The 16,049-nt window shown below is 36.9% G+C and overlaps 2 protein-coding genes across 8 annotated transcripts in view; one reads left to right on the top strand and one right to left on the bottom strand.

The window, feature by feature from the left end:
* DTWD1 (DTW domain containing 1) overlaps nt 1-16,049 on the bottom strand; it is a 161,773-nt gene that overhangs the window by 16,965 nt on the left and 128,759 nt on the right. The window contains exons 1-2 of one of the 4 annotated variants that reach the window (XM_010356616.2): nt 7,446-7,587; nt 3,167-3,485 (exon numbers count right to left, since the gene is read on the bottom strand). In XM_010356616.2, coding sequence (XP_010354918.1) covers nt 3,167-3,430 — 264 coding nt within the window. In that variant the 5' untranslated portion in view covers nt 3,431-3,485; nt 7,446-7,587. Of the gene's footprint in view, nt 1-3,166; nt 3,486-7,374; nt 7,588-16,049 lie in introns of those variants that run through there. The other 3 variants (XM_010356618.2, XM_010356617.2, XM_030931655.1) reach the window with 3 other exon arrangements.
* Nucleotides 7,637-16,049, top strand: part of FAM227B (family with sequence similarity 227 member B) — a 307,689-nt gene continuing 299,276 nt past the window's right edge. For 2 of the 4 annotated variants that reach the window (XM_030931652.1, XM_010356628.2), the window contains exons 1-2: nt 7,637-7,860; nt 13,325-13,447. In XM_030931652.1, coding sequence (XP_030787512.1) covers nt 13,397-13,447 — 51 coding nt within the window. In that variant the 5' untranslated portion in view covers nt 7,637-7,860; nt 13,325-13,396. Of the gene's footprint in view, nt 7,927-8,252; nt 8,591-11,722; nt 11,726-13,324; nt 13,448-16,049 lie in introns of those variants that run through there. The other 2 variants (XM_030931654.1, XM_030931653.1) reach the window with 2 other exon arrangements.

Raw genomic sequence — 16,049 nt, 5'->3', positions numbered from 1 at the left:
GGGCAGTCTTAGTAGAGGCATTCTGTTTTCAAACAAGTAAAGAATACCAATCAGCTCTCTAACACCTATGTTTTATAAAAGAGACTTACCACAAATCTTTCCACCCAAGTTTATCAAAATGCTACTGACAAGGAGACCTCAGCATTTTCCCATGGGATTATCAACTTTCCCCAAGAGAGCCTTTTAAATTCTAGGCTCTAAATTCCTATGGCCTAGTGAAGTGTAACCATTGTAACATTGTACCATAGTGCAGTACTCATATGCTTGTGATGATCCTGATGTAAACAAACCTACTGCACTGCCAGTCATAAAAAAGCATGCTATACAATAATGCTTAATAATGATAATATAAATCTGTTACTGGTTTATGTATTTACTATACTACACTTAATTTTTTTAGTTTTAGAGTTACTCATCCTAATTAGAAAAAAGAAATGTTAACTGTAAAACAGCCTCAGGCAGGTCCTTAAGGAGGTATTCCAGAAGAAGGCATTGCTATCACAGGAGATGACAGCTCCATACATTGCCCCTGAAGAGTTTCCAGTGGGACAAATGTGGAGGTGGAAGAAGACAGTGATATTGATGATCTTGACACTGTGTAAGCCTAGGGTAATGTGTTTGTGTCTTAGTTTTCAACAAAAAAGTTTAAAAAGTAAAAATAAGTAATAAAAATAGGAAAAAGGTTATAGAATAAGAATGTAAAGAAATAAAATATTTTTGTTCAGCTGTACAATGTGTTTGTGTTTAAAGTTAAGTGTTATCACAAGTTTTTAAAAAAGTTTATAAAGTAAAAAAGTCACAGTAAGCTTATTATTGAAGAAAAATATTTTTCATAAATGTAGTGTACCCTAAATATACAGTGTTTATAAAAACTACAATAGTGTACAGTAACATCACAGGCCTTCACACTCACTCACAACTCACCATTGACTCACCAAGAACAACTTCCAGTCCTGCAAACTCCATTCATGCTAAGCGCCCATAAAGGATTACTATTTTTATACTGTACTTCTACTGTACTTTTCTATGCTTATATTTTAGATACAGTAATACCATTGTGTGTACAACTACATACAGTATGCAGTACAGTAACATGCTGTACAGATTTTGTAGGCTAGGAGCAATAGGTATAGCCCAGGTGTATAGTAGGCTATACTATGAAGGTTGTGTAAGTACATTCTAAGATGTTCGCACAACAGTGAATTTGCCTAACGACTCATTTCTGAGGACACATTTCTCAGGATGTATCCCTGTCATTAGGAGACATATGACTATATTTATGAATGCATTCCCTAGACTAAAATTGGGAGGGAATTACTCATTGTATTGTCATCCTCCCTTTCCAAGTAGGCTATCTAAAAGCAAATGCTGAATGATTTGTTAAAATAAAAATAAAAATTAGAAAGAACATTTTGCAGAGTTGTTATTACCATTAATGTATATTAAAGTATCAACTTTCATACAAGGCCATTAAAATATAAACACTTTAGAAAACTCTGCACAGTCCAGACCATCTAGAGATGATCAAACACTAACGTCTCGAGTCATTTCTATTAAATGGTGTATATTAGACCAATGATTTGGAAAATACCCTCTATTATTAAATATCTATGAAAATATCAGCCCTGTAACTACATTACTGATTTTTATTATTATAATATACAATCCATTTTTAAATATAATACACCTTAGGATAAAACGTTTAATGGAATCCCTTCTTTATGTGGCTATGAGAGAAATGTAAGATATAATAGTTCTACATATACTTCAAAAATCATACTTCAAAATGTAACATTCCTGTAAGATAATGGGAAACTTGAAAATAATTATTACCCTCAAGTTCTTGCTTTTTCTGAGCAAACTGTGAAGCTTAAATTCCACACTTACTTATTCTTGGCCAGTAAACTTTCCATTAGCCTATATATGTGATTTTAGACGCGGAGGAGACCATGGACTGGCTAAGATGATATAGGTTAAATTGGAATTCAAATAAAATATGAGTGTCAAAGTACTTTTCTTACTTCAAATTTAAATGAAATTTAAAATCATCAAAACAAATATTTTAAAATATAGCTACAACTCATTTTTTTTTACTGGAAAGTTCTAATGAGTCCATGTGTAGAGTTTAGTCTCTCTAAAGTGTTAATAAACAGTAGTCAAATTTTATACATTAATTGATTTATTCCTAAAGTTTGGGATTCTGTTAGACAAGTTAACATATATATAATAAATTCTTCTTTGATTATGTAGACATGATGTTCTACAGACCTTTTACCTATACAAAAGTAGTCTTGGTAAACACCAAAAAGTACAAAGGTAAGCAATCAATTCAAATGACCTTTTAAATCAGGCTTAAAATCACTCTAAAATCACACAGCCCAGGGAGTTGGTCTTAGTTTTCAAATTTTACTTTATTTTCATTTTGGTCAATGAAATCTACTCCATCCCCATGTATAGGATAAGTAACAAAATCCTAGGTAAAAATCAACTCTAATTCTACTAGAATAGTGTTTTCTCAAGGAGCAGTCCAAAGACATGAGTTTTTGGAGCTCCTTCAGGGTGTCTATAAACTTATTTTTTAGTATTCATACGTTTATATCACACATTTTTTCCTATGCCGTAAATAAATTAAAATCATTAATGAAAAATTAATGGGTCTCATTAAAAACACCATTTCAGACCCAGAGACAAGAAAAACAAAGAGGTTTAGTAGTCTGCAGGACTAAATTTTCCATAAATACACTTCGTTTTCATAATGTTAACAATTATAAATTCCTCTTCAGAAGATTTACTTGTGTGATGTTGTTTTTTGTTCAGAAGCCCAAGCTCCTTGTACTCTCGTTTCCAGCCTGCAAACAACCCTTCCACTCTTGTTGTGCCCTGACATACCCAAACATGTCCAGACATGCCTTATACTATAACAGACAGACCACTCCTAACCCCTCCTTTTACAAATCGTGCATTTACCCTATTTGGAAAAGTTTAAGTCTTAGCCAACTGGAATCAGTTTAGATTGTGCAGTCCAACTCTAGCCAATAAGGGACAGGGAGAGGAACTTAATAAATACTAACATTATTTATTAAGTTTATCAATTAGAGTAGGTATACATGAGATGTTTTTTAAAAATCTATTTTCATACTTTCAAACAATTAAATTTCTTACTAACCTTCACAAGTGGAATCTGTTCAATAGGTACATTTTCAACTGGAACATAACATGTATAGCAGTAGAACATTCTGGAACCACCACATTTGAGACATTTTGATCTCCCACTTTGCTGAGCTTTTTGAAGAACTTCTTGAGATGCTAAACATAAGTTTTGAAGGGGATCTTCTGAAGCTATGGAAGTAGTTTGTGACTGTTTTGTTTCCACAAATTTTGAATTATTTTCTTCACTTCGTTTCAGAAATATAGGTGAATTGAGAGACATTCTTCATTCAAACCAAAGTTTAACAGCTATTTCTAAAACACACATCATAGGTGCACTATAAAAAAAAAAAAAAGTGTCAAGAGAAGGCAAAATAAAAACAGAAAACATTTTACTCAGTCTACAAAGAAAATTACTCAACTTAAGTCACAATTGTGTGCTGTTTTAGTACTTACTAAACATGTTTTAAACCACCAAATTGACATACTTTAAAACGTAAGATTAAAAGCAATAAACTCAAAGGTATTTCAAATATAAAGTTCAGGTACTGAGAATCCATTTTTCAAGAACCCTTTTTTGTTCCAGAGATGGCAATTTTGTTTTCTAGATATTAGGAATGCAATGGTTTCATGTTAGTATCAAACAGGAATGTATTTAACCTGTTGGCTCTGACTTTGAACTGACATTAATGAAAAATAGAAGATTCTAGTGGAATCGGCAAAATTTAGTTGGTTATGTTCTGAAAGATACAGCCCTCTCCAACTTAAAACACACACTACGTGTGTGTGTGTGTACAAGTGTACATATACATATACAACTAAATATCCAATAAAAAATAAGAGGCATCTACTACTCATTATAATTTATAAAATAGCCCATAAGGTAAAATATATTATCTTATAAATCTTAAAAATTTACAGAGTAACATTAATGTTCACTTACTCTAAGAATTTATGCTTTTTAAAAACATACATCATTCTGATTCTTTAGAACTAGAGAAAAACGGTAAAATAACTTTCCCACTCAATATTTTCTTCAAAGAAGGGTGATGGCTGACAAAATTGTTATCTGCATACCATGTAAGGAAGATATCTTTCAAGGGAGAAACAACACTGGTACCCTATTGATTTGATATGCATTCCACAGCTATAAAATAATATTCTTATTATAAAGCCTTCTGGCATTGTGGTTTAACTACGAAGCTCCAGACACTTTAAGTGGAAACAGTGACAACAGGAATGCTGTGACTCGAGCAGGACACGTTTTGTGGTCTCCCATATAGAAAGTGAACAAAAAGTCCAGAGAAACATAAAATACAACATAATTTGCTGAGAAGAAGTTAGTGGCACTAATTTAATTACTCATCAAATGAATTTTTTTTTTTTTTAATTGTAAATCCCAGTGAGCTTGAGACCCAAATAAGGAGATGCAAAGACGTCGGTTATAGTAGAAAAAGGTACTAGCCAAATGTACCCAAGGGGAAAACCAAAATACAGTAAATATTTTTGCTGTGTACTGATTAGGTACAGGTTTACATTTTGGGTAAGAAAGCAGTATTTAAGAACAATGGTCCAAAACTTTCTTCCTAACACACAAATAGAAAATCTTACCTATTTCTGTCTCTCCAAATCACCTGCCTAAAAATGGCTTTGATCTTTGTGACCATGCCCTAAATGACTAAAAGTGCAGGATATTAAGATGCCCTCTTTTCTTGAACCTCAGATTCTTTTAGGAATCACATGAAAATCGTAAACCTCATCCCTAGATGAATATATGGACACAATATTTTGCACACAATTTCAGGAGGTTTGGAGCTCTCCTAGAGTCCATCTACGACCCAGGTAAAGAAGTTCCAAGCTTGGGAAGGGCCGGGCTTGGTGGCTCATGCCTTTAATACTAGCATTTGGGAGGTTAAGGTGGGAGGATTACTTGAGCACAGGAGTTTGAGAACAGTCTGGACAACAAAGTGAGATCCCATCTCTAAAACAGAGAAAAAAAAAGTTTGGGAAGAGATCCTAATAGTCCCCAGAAATGAGAGTTGCAAATGCTCTGTTGGCATCTCTTTGCTGCACATAAGAAGCTAAGTTTCACCCAAACTCTCTTTGGGTTTGTCCTGGTGTTGCCTGAGTTCTTACAGAGAAACATTTTGAGGCTTTAATAGTCCTGAGTTATTCAGATGATGTGATTCATCCTAAAAAATGAAATTTGATTGGACTAGCTTAACCTGACTTCATTTTCCTGGGTATTCCAGTAGCTATTTAGTGGGACTGCATGTGCCACTCAAAGGACCAGGCATAGTGGGATTGAAAAATGCAATCCCTGTGGATGTCATGAAAATTACTGTGGTTGCCTGACATTTAACAGAAAACTACTGGTGAGTTTTTGGAGTTATCCTAGGACCCTCGACATGCATTCCTCCTAGAGATACCTCAGAAATATCACTTTGCAGTTCACAGACCTGCTATCCACATAACTAAATGGATATTAGTGAAACCTTATATAAATAACCTTCCTCTACAAAAAATCAACCACCACAAATACCTATAAGACAATAAAAGATAAATGTTTATGGCTCCACCTCCTAGTTCACCTACATACTCTCACTTACGGCTGAGGTGGCCATGCAGAAGAGGCCAGCAATCGTAAATCATGGGCAGCTTCCTACATGATCAGGGTATCTGTCCTAACCTAGCCAACAACCTGTCTCGACTGTGAGTAAATCATTTGTTGCAAATGGGGTTATTTAAAATCTTTAAAACATACTTGTTAACATCAAATATGTGCAAGGAAATACAATTTGAGTCATGGGGGCTAGAAAGACTTAGAAAACATAAAGACTATTCCTAAGGAACTAACAATTTTAACATCTTGATGGTGCATTCATCATTCTGGAACTTAAGGCTAAAAATACATTAATTTTTTATTCCTCCTTCTACTCAATTTCCACCCCAAATTAATTATACTCACCAAGTTGCATCAATTCTACCTTGTACGTAATCCTCTATCTTCACCCTCAAAGTCAGGACTCTAATTCAGTTCCTTATTAACTCATAGATGGGTCACAGCAATGTCTTAAATCTCTTTATCTTTGAGTACTTATTATTGGTTCCACATATTTGACATGGAAAAATGCATTTATTGTGGAGGTACTTTAGCGAATCTATCCCCTCTACCATTCAACTCTGTAAGAGCAGACTCCTTCCCCGATCTTACCTATCTCACCTATTCCTGATTCTTATGCAACAGGAGGCACTCAACAAACACTAGTTAACTAAATCAAAACCATTCTGCAAAACACATCCAGGAAGCATCTCACTACTGAAGTATCTGACAAACTATCTATATGGGCCATCTGCAGCCTAGCACAAGTGGCAGGCTGGCATTTTTTTTTCCCCCAAAATAATAACAGAAAAAGTTTCTACCTCTTCCATTATTGTAAGCTGACTCACCTCCCAATGGAACATTATATAGACTCCCTGTCCTATATTGTGGACCAATTCAGTATTAGAAAAAAAACAATTTTTCTTTAGAGTATTTTTAAGAACCTGGTCACATAGGACCTACAGGTCCAACATTCATTTTTCACAATCCAAGCTAGTACCCTTTTTTATACAGGATCAATGGCCCCTCCCACACCACCCGCCATATGGTAGCAGACTGTCTTGCATTCGTTTTCATGGTGCATTGGGTTAGTCCTTAAACGCTGCGATCTAAAGTATTGATTTTACCATCCAACTTTGTGGACCTGGCGACCGAAAAATGTTAACATACTTCCTTATTTGTCCTACATTCCCAATAAATAATTTAGACGTAAGAAAAGGCTCTTTTGCTTATTATGTAACCACAACCTCAATATTTTAACTACACTGCATGGCATCGCTAATTCTACGTCTGTACTACGCTTCCCCTTCCGTAATAACCAAACCCCCACAAACCATTCCAAATACTAAAAAAAAAATAATAATAATAAACTATGGGGTTCCTAGGGAACTGACTTTGCCAGAACATATTTTTCGTTGGGGCGGAATGCACCGAAAATCATTGGTAGGAAAAACAATTTTTTTTTTTTTTTGAGGAAAAATTTGGAAACCTTTTCCCCAAAGGGCCCGCAAGATCCTAAAAAAAGCAAGAGACCGCGCAGGGACCGAGGATCCCCCTCACAGGCGACACCCAGCGCGACCTCCGCTAGGGTCCTGACAAAGAATGTCCACTTCCCGCGGCCGCACCTCTGGGGCCAGACCACTGGTCTCCAGAGAGGCGCGGAGACCTCCACCAGGGATCAGAGTGGTACTCAGACCTGCACACCCGCGAGTCCTCGAACAGCTCCACGCGTCTCCAGCTCCCCACGAGCCCGAGCCACGCACCGGGCCGTGATAGCGCACGGACCAGACGGAGCGCTTTCCCGGCGACACCAGAGGGAGGAGCCAGGCAGTTACTAGAGTCGTTGCTAGGGCCGGGGCCGCGCACAACGCAGACCGCGCGGCCTAAGCAACGGGCTGGGACGACAGCGGGGCGGGGTTAGACTGGAAGTTCCGCCTCAGCCTCTCAGCGACGGTGTCGCACTTCTGAGAGGCTCTGGCGTGGGGCAGGGCCGCGTTCGTCTGGGACCCGCCTCAAGCCTCGCAGCCTTTCACCCGGTTTCCTCCCGATGCTTGCTGGGACAGCATAATTGGGAAGCGGTTCTCGAAGCATACTCTCAAGGCGTAGTTGCAGTGAGTTGTGAAGAAATGTTGATCCCAGAGAAAAGTTTGCATTTTGCCCACCTCAAAGATATTTTAGTTATGAGAACTTGGTTATATTACTCTTTCGTGGCTATATCAATATCATTATTTCGTGCGCTGTATGGTAATGAAAGCTATTAGAAAAATCATTTGTATCTTTATGATTTAGTTTGCATAAAAACACGCATATAGCGTGAAGACTATTTTGTGTGTTTTTCCAGTTTGAAGTATAATATGTGGATGAATTATTAGAACATTTGTCCGTGCCCCTCCCCAAAGAATGCCCAAACTGAAGTGCACTCTAACAACTAAGATTTTAAAACACAATGGTCAAATGCTGAGCAATGTTTTATTGAGTACTCTGAATTTATCGAGTGGTAGATAAAGGACATTACAATGCCCTAGAAGTACTCACGATATCAAGTAAAGCATGTTAAATTTAAGTACAGAAAATGCAATATTCTCACTACTGAGATAAAAAATGCAGCTGAATAAATTACAGGAATTTCAAGAAAGCTGAGAATGGAGTGGTCAATAAAGGCTTCTTTTTCGGACTTGGGTAAGGCCTTGAAGAATGATTTAGGTTTAGGATAGTGTTTTCAACTGGAAAGGGGATTGTGTGGGACCCCATTAGTGGAGGTCTTGACCCATTTGTAAGCAAGGAAATCTCTTTTACACTTAAAAAAAATTGAAACAATATCGATTGGAAATATCAGCGCATGTAAGTAAATTTAGTGTTACTTAGTAAAGTACTACTGTATGGAGCTTTTAATTATATATATGCATGTGTGTGTGCACTACGGCTTGTTTGTAAAATGTATTTTTTAGTGTATTTCAAACTCTAAAAAGTTTGAAAGCCAGTGATTTAGGGAGAAAGGTGAACTTTCTGGGTAGGGAAAGTAGAATAGCGAAGTCTATAAGCCAGGAATAAGTAATTCACACCCATTTTCCTTTTTAGCTTAACTCTTTAAGTTTTATCAAAATAGTTAAATTGCACAGATTAAAAAGTAAATGATACTATTTGTTAGATTGAGCATTGGGTTGCTATTGTATGTAATAAATTACTCCAAAATATGGTGGCTTAAAACAACCATTTTGTTATGTTCACAGGTGATGTTGTCAGTAGGGCACAGTCATCAGCTTTTCTTTGGTAACTCAGAAAGACTAGAGTAGGCATGCTAGCAGAGCTTCTGTAACTATATGGCCGGGGCTTCCTCACAGTATGGCAGCAAGGTAGTCAGACTTCTTAGCTTAAACTCAGAGCTCCAAAGGGAGTGTTGCAATGAACAAGGCAAAAATTGCCTGACCTTTTCTGACCTTGCCTCAAAAAGTAACACGGTGCTACTTCCCTCACTTTCTTTTGCTTACAAGTGTGGCAAAGTCCTGTTCCATTTTAGGAAAGGAGACATAGATCCCTCTTCTCAAAGGATTGGCAAATAATTCTTGTCGATGTTTTAAAATCAGCATAGTGAATTTACTTCTGTAACAGAAAACCCCAAAATATCAACAGTTTAATACATGTTTTTTATTTTATTTTTTCTCACAAAAGATCCATTTTGGCTATTTCTAGTCGGATGAAATGTTAAATTCAAGGCCAAATGTTTTTATTTTTAATGGTTCTGCTGCCTTCTAGGACTAGCTTATCTGACAAGAAAGAAAGTATGGTGAATCACCCAAGGTCAACCCTAAAAATGACATATATCAATTTGGCCACATTCTATTGGCCAGAATTTAGTCCCAAGGCCCCCACTTTAACTGCAGGGGATCCTGGGAAATGTAGAGAAACACACACATCTTGGTGAGCACTAACAGTCTGCCACATTCTGAGGTTAAAGAAAACCCTGTAGTCCCCAACCCTTCTACTCTATTCTCAATTCTGCTCACCAAAGGAAAATTCAAGTCTTTTAAATATTTCGTCTGTTACCCCTATGTCTAAATATACTTACATTGTAATTTCTTGGTTTTCCAATTTCAGACATTACCCATTGACTTTCTCCTATGGAAGGCAGTGATATAGGTCTTTTATAACAGCACCACCTCCAAGTGTGTGAACATTCCCTCTCTACCTCATACACTCTTCTTGTCCCTTTACCTGTCAATATAGTGATATCATAGGCTTTGGCTAAATCAACATTTAGTGTTATCACTACTGCCTAGGTAAATGTCATTCAACCCCAAGGCACATAGTATACTAAGATCACATTCACTTTTAATACAGCCTTTTACTTTCCTTTTTCTTAATAACTGCCATTTTTAACGTATTATTAATCTGTCCTCAAACACTTTGGCAAACTGCTAAAGCATCACAGTGAAATACATCAGTTAATCCAGTAGATTTTTTTTTTCCTTACAGATACAGCGTTACAACCTTTAGTTTATTCAGGATTGCTGGTTTCTGCAATGTAATACTGTTCTCCTGTGTGTTAGATCACTTGTTTCCTTTTTTTTTGTTTAATCCCTTTTTAAAAATGAACTACATTCTCTAATGCCTTTCTGAAAAAAGGTAAATAGGAGTGTAGTAGACAGAATAATAGCCCCCAAAGATGTCTATATCCTAATCTTAAGAACCTATTGATATTTTATCTTATATGGCAAAAGGAACTGCATATATGATTAAGGAGATGGGGAAAATTACCCTGGATTGTCTGGATGGCTGTACATAATCAAAGAGTCCTTATAAGAGGGAGACAAGATGTCAAGAGAGGGGAGAAGATTCTACACTGCTGGCTTTGAAGATAGAGGGAGGAGTTCTGAGCAAAGGATAGCAGGTGACTGCTAGAAGCCCCCTTTCTCACAAAAAGATCTTCTGGGAGAAAAAACATTATGTGTATTAAACCATCGATATTTTGCATTTTTTTGTTATGCAAGTAAATTTACTATGCTGGGCGACAAGAGTGAAACTCCGTCACATACACACACACAAAACATGAAAAGAGCATAGGCCTGCAGACCTATTTCAGATTCCTGACCTCTAGACCTGTGAAATAATAAACTGTGATTTTTTAAGGCACTTTGTTGACTGTTTGTTATAGCAGCAATAAGAAACTAATATGAGGATAATTTTTTTTTTAGTATCTTGCAAATCTGAAAAATGCCACACACTTAATTGATGCTCTGTCTATATTTAAATTTACAGATTGAAAGTCATTTTCCTGGCATAATCCTCTAACTTATTGTTCTTTTATCCTCTGATTCTTGCTTACTTTAACATGTTTGTTCTAGTTTCTAGAAGATTTCTTCAGCTGTTTTTCACTAGACTGTTGTTGGATAATTTATATCATTATATTTGTACTTTGCGTTTTCTCTTATTCTGTATTCATTTATAACATGAAGTTTTGGTTTCAGGGATGCATTATCTTATTATAGCTCTGTAAGAATCTTAAAGACTTTTTTGAAGTTTCCTTCTGTTCCCCACATTGTCTGTACATGCCTAGATTTTATTTTTAGCCATTTGTTTGGATTTCTATTTTCTTGTTTTTATGTTTTTTATTTCACAATTATTCTGTAAATATCTAATAATCTTTAACTTTCTATCCATTTTGAAATACAGGGATTAAAATGGTGATAGAAAGCCTCATGGTGTCTGAACAGGAATTGTCAAGCCTTCAGCTTCATAGTAGAGCAGGGTTTATCATTGGAAGTTTCTCAAACATTTAAAGAAGGAAAGGGACAATAAAGATAAGAATAAATCAATGAAATTAAAAACAAATGTGCACTAAAGAAAAGCAACAAGGCCAAAACTAGTTCTTTGCAAAGAGTAATAAAATTGATAAGCCTTTAGATAGACTGACCAAGATAAAGAAAAGTACAAATTTCAGAAATGAAAAATGAAACATCACCACAGACACTACAGATTGTAAAGATAGTAAGAGGATATTAAGAATAAATATATCAAAATACCTGACATTTTAATTTTTCTTGAAAGATAATTTGCCAAAATTAAGAAGCAATAGAATAGCTGAATGATCCTATATTAATTTTGATAGCTTATGTCTGTATTAGTCTACCTAGGATGCTATAATACAGTACCACAGAGTGGATGACTTAAACAACTGTAGTTTATTTTCCTCACAGTTTTAAAGGCCAAAAGTCCAAGACCAAGGTGCTATCAGTGTTAGTTTCTAGTGAGGCCTCTCTTCATGGCTCGTAGACCACTGCCTTCTCACCACGTCCTTACAAAGCGTCTTCTCTTATATAGACAGAGCATCAGTTAAGTGTGTGACATTTTTCACATCTGCAAAATACTAAAAAAAAAATGCACTCTCATATTTTTATTGCTGCTATAACAGCAAACAAGCAAAGTGACTTAAAACAACATAAAGTTTATTATTTCACAGTTCTAGATATTTTCACAGATAAAGTATTCGTGTATATATGGAGAGAGAGCATGAGCAAGCAAGCTCTCTGGTGTCTGTTCTTATAATGACACCAATCATATTAGAGCCCCACTCTTTTAGCCTCTTTTAACCTTAATTGTCTCCTCAAAGACTCCATCTCCAAATAAAGTCACATATTGTTATAAGTGTTAGGGCTTCAACATATGAATTTGGGGTGGGGGCATGATTAGGTCCATTACAGTATCCTTAATTTAAAACTCCCCCATAATTTCAGGTTCGGGTTCAGGGAACATAACTAGCAGTGTCCACCAAACATTTAAGGAAGAAAAGAAGGAATAGTACTGATCTTTCAGATTTTTAAATTCTTTCAGATAATAGAAAAAACAGAGGCATTTACCAACTCTTTTTTTTGAGACCATAATAGCCTTAATTCCAAATCTTCACATTATAAGATAGAAAAATTCAGACCAATCTTTCTTATAAACAGTATAATAGCTTGTATTATTAGCCTTCCCTTGTCCATTTCTTGTTATATGCATGCCCTTTTTCATATGACATAGTAGAACCTCCAGCTTCATGAGCAGAATATATTTTCCAGCCCCTCGTCCCCTGCTGCTTTCTTGGTGCATTAGTCCATTCTCACATTGCTATAAAGAACTACCAGAGACTGGGTAATTTTAAAGAAAAGAAGTTTAATTGACGCACAGTCCCACTGGCTGTACAGGAAGCATGGCTGGTGAGGCCTCAGGAAACTTACAATCATGGCAGAAGGTGAAGGGGAAGCAGACGCGTCCTACATGGCTGGAGCAGGAGGAAAAGGGTGAAGGGGGAGGTGCTACACACTTTTAAACAACCAGATCTCGTGAGAAGTCTATCACAAAACAGCACTAGGGGGATGTTGCAAAATCTTTAGAAACCACCCCCACGATCCAGTCACCTCCCACCAGGCCCCACCTCCAACACTGGGGATTCCAACAGTTCAACGTGAGATTTGAGTGGAGATACAGAGTTAAACTATATGACTTGGTAAAAGTCAAAAGTGAGGTTTGGAGGTGAGGGGAAAGGGATTGTTTGGCTGAGTCATTTATTTTTGCATTTGGGTGTCTTTCATACCCCAGTTTGGTCGCCCAACTCACTTTGATGCCTAAGACCCAGCTGATTTCTCTTCATTTCTGCAAAGTTACTGTACCATGGCAGGCCAACGAACATGTCAAAGGAAGAGCAGCAGAGCTGGCCCCAAGGTAAGGAAGCTTCCACAGCTTTATGTTCACTTACAAAGTTTATATTTCTCTTGGAGTTTTAGGTAATCAGGGCTCCCAGGTAGAGCTGGCTTTGTTAGTGAAACACCAAGGGTTTGGTCTAGGTCTTGATGCTTGCTGCACAGATAGCCAATCACTGAGATGAGTATTGCCAAGGAAGAAAGCTTTAATAGGGTGCTGAAGCCGAGGAGATGGGAAATCAGTCTCAAATCCATCTCCCTGACTAACTAAACTTAGAGTTTTTTAGAGCAGGGAAGAAATGTAACCATGTGTGGGAAAACAGAAATTAGGGAGTGGTGGTAAGGAGGAGGAGTTGGTTAACAGGAAACAGGTGGTCAGTTAGGCAATCATGATGGGTGATGGTAAGGAGTCTAGAGGCTAATTGTCAAGATACAGTGATGTGGTATGTTTTAGTTCCTTGACACTATCTGGGAGGCTTGATGGTTAGTTTTCTGGGAAAGGAACTCAGATAAGACCAATGTAACTTTCTGAAATTTTAAGACTAGGAGGATTAATTTCTATATTTATTTAAAGAAACCATAAACATTAGTTCTATGGAACAATTATGCTTGTTTTCAGCTTCATGGGTTTACAATTTCTGCAGTTGCACAGGGCCTTATGCTGAGAAGTACCATGCATTTGGTCTAATGCTCTGATGTTATTATCTTCAAACTCTTAATAATTTTGAACAAGGAACTCTGAATGTTTACAGGTTATTTAACTGGTCCTGCCTCCTGGCATTCACCACTTTTCACTAACCCCATAGAAAAGTATGATTTTTTTTTTGTCCAAGTTTGTCTTACTCTTATCATGGAAGTATAGGTGTTTTATATCCTTCTACATCCTACCAAAAGTAGAAATCTGTTTAATTTATACTTTACCTTATTTTAATTTTACCCCAAGAGAAACATGGAATTTTTGAAATTAGTTAGAACTTCACTATGCAAGTTTGACTTTCTTAATCCACTTTTCTAATTCCCTTTAATTAAATGTGCATATTACTTGTGCTTTGTACTTGGAGTGGTTTGACAGCCATTACAAGAAAAAAAGTCAATACTTAAATTGTTTTCATTAAGTTTAATTCTGTACATTTTAAATGTATTTCAAATTCCTTTTAGCCAAACTGCTGTACCCACTATCCCTGAAGATATTATATCATGAGTATTTTTCTGTCTGAAAGCCTTTTGTGCATACCATCTCTCATATCTCTCACTCTTTTCAATCTGACTAGCTCTAGAGTTCCCTGTTTCCCATAACATTTTCTTCACATCTCTATGCATCTTTGCTTCTGTCTAAACGCTTGTTTTCCTTTTTTAAATTTTTATTTTTAATTTTTTTTTTATTTTTTATTTTTTTTTTTGAGACGGAGTCTTGCTCTGCCGCCCAGGCTGGAGTGCAGTGGCCGGGTCTCAGCTCACTGCAAGCTCCGCCTCCCGGGTTCACGCCATTCTCCTGTCTCAGCCTCCTGAGTAGCTGGGACTACAGGCGCCCGCCTCGTCGCCCGGCTAGTTTTTTGTATTTTTTAGTAGAGACGGGGTTTCACCGTATTAGCCAGGATGGTCTCGATCTCCTGACCTCATGATCCGCCCGTCTCGGCCTCCCAAAGTGCTGGGATTACAGGCTTGAGCCACCGCGCCCGGCTTTTATTTTTAATTTTTAAGGGTATATTGTAAGTATATATATATTTATGGCATATATGAGATAACTTTTGGTACATGCAGTATATAATAATTATATCAGAGTAAGTGGGGTATCCATCATTTCAAACATTTATCATTTATTTGTGTTGTAGACTTTCCAATTATACTCTTTTATTTATTTCAACAGGTACAGTAAATTATTGTTGACTATAGTTAGCCAGTTGTTCTATCAAATATTAGATCATATTCATTCTCTCTAGCTGTTTTTATTTGTCTGTTTTTTAGAGAGAGTCTCGCTCTGTCACCCAGGCTGGAGTATAGTGGCACAATCTTGGCTCACTGCAACCTCCGCCTCTGGGGTTCAAGTGATTCTCCCACCTCAGCCTCTCGAGTAGCTAGGACACCTGGCTACTTTTTTTGCATTTTTAGTAGAGACGGGGGTTTTACCACGTTGGCCAGGCTGGTCTCTCGCATTGTTGACCTCAAGCAATCCACCTGCCTTGGCCTTCCAAAGTGCTGGGATTATAGACGTGAGCCACCATGCCTGGACACTCTGTTTTGTTTTGTTTTGTTTTACTTTTTTTTTCTTTTTTATGGAGATGGGCTCTTGCTGTGTTGCCCAAGCTGGTCTCAAACTCCTGGGCTCAAGCAATCCTCCTGTCTTGGCTTCCCAAAGTGTGCTGGTATTAGAGGCATGAGCTACTGTGCTTGACCCTATATTTTTGTACCCATTGACCATACCCACTTTCCCCTCACTTCCCATTCCCTTCCCGGCTTCTGGCAACTATCATTCTACCTCTATCTCCATGAGTTCAATTGTTTAATTTTTTAACCCTCACTGAATACTCATTTTCTATAATGGTTGTCACATACACTGTTTATCTTCTTCGTGTATTATCAGTTATATATTTTCTTATACTCATCATACATTTAGATGAATGAAA

The sequence above is a fragment of the Rhinopithecus roxellana genome, chromosome 5 (assembly GCF_007565055.1).
Source record: "Rhinopithecus roxellana isolate Shanxi Qingling chromosome 5, ASM756505v1, whole genome shotgun sequence".
In the NCBI taxonomy this organism is placed as follows: domain Eukaryota; kingdom Metazoa; phylum Chordata; class Mammalia; order Primates; family Cercopithecidae; genus Rhinopithecus; species Rhinopithecus roxellana.
The sequence above is the reverse complement of the archived record's forward strand: the minus strand, read 5'-3'. Positions and strand labels throughout refer to the sequence as shown.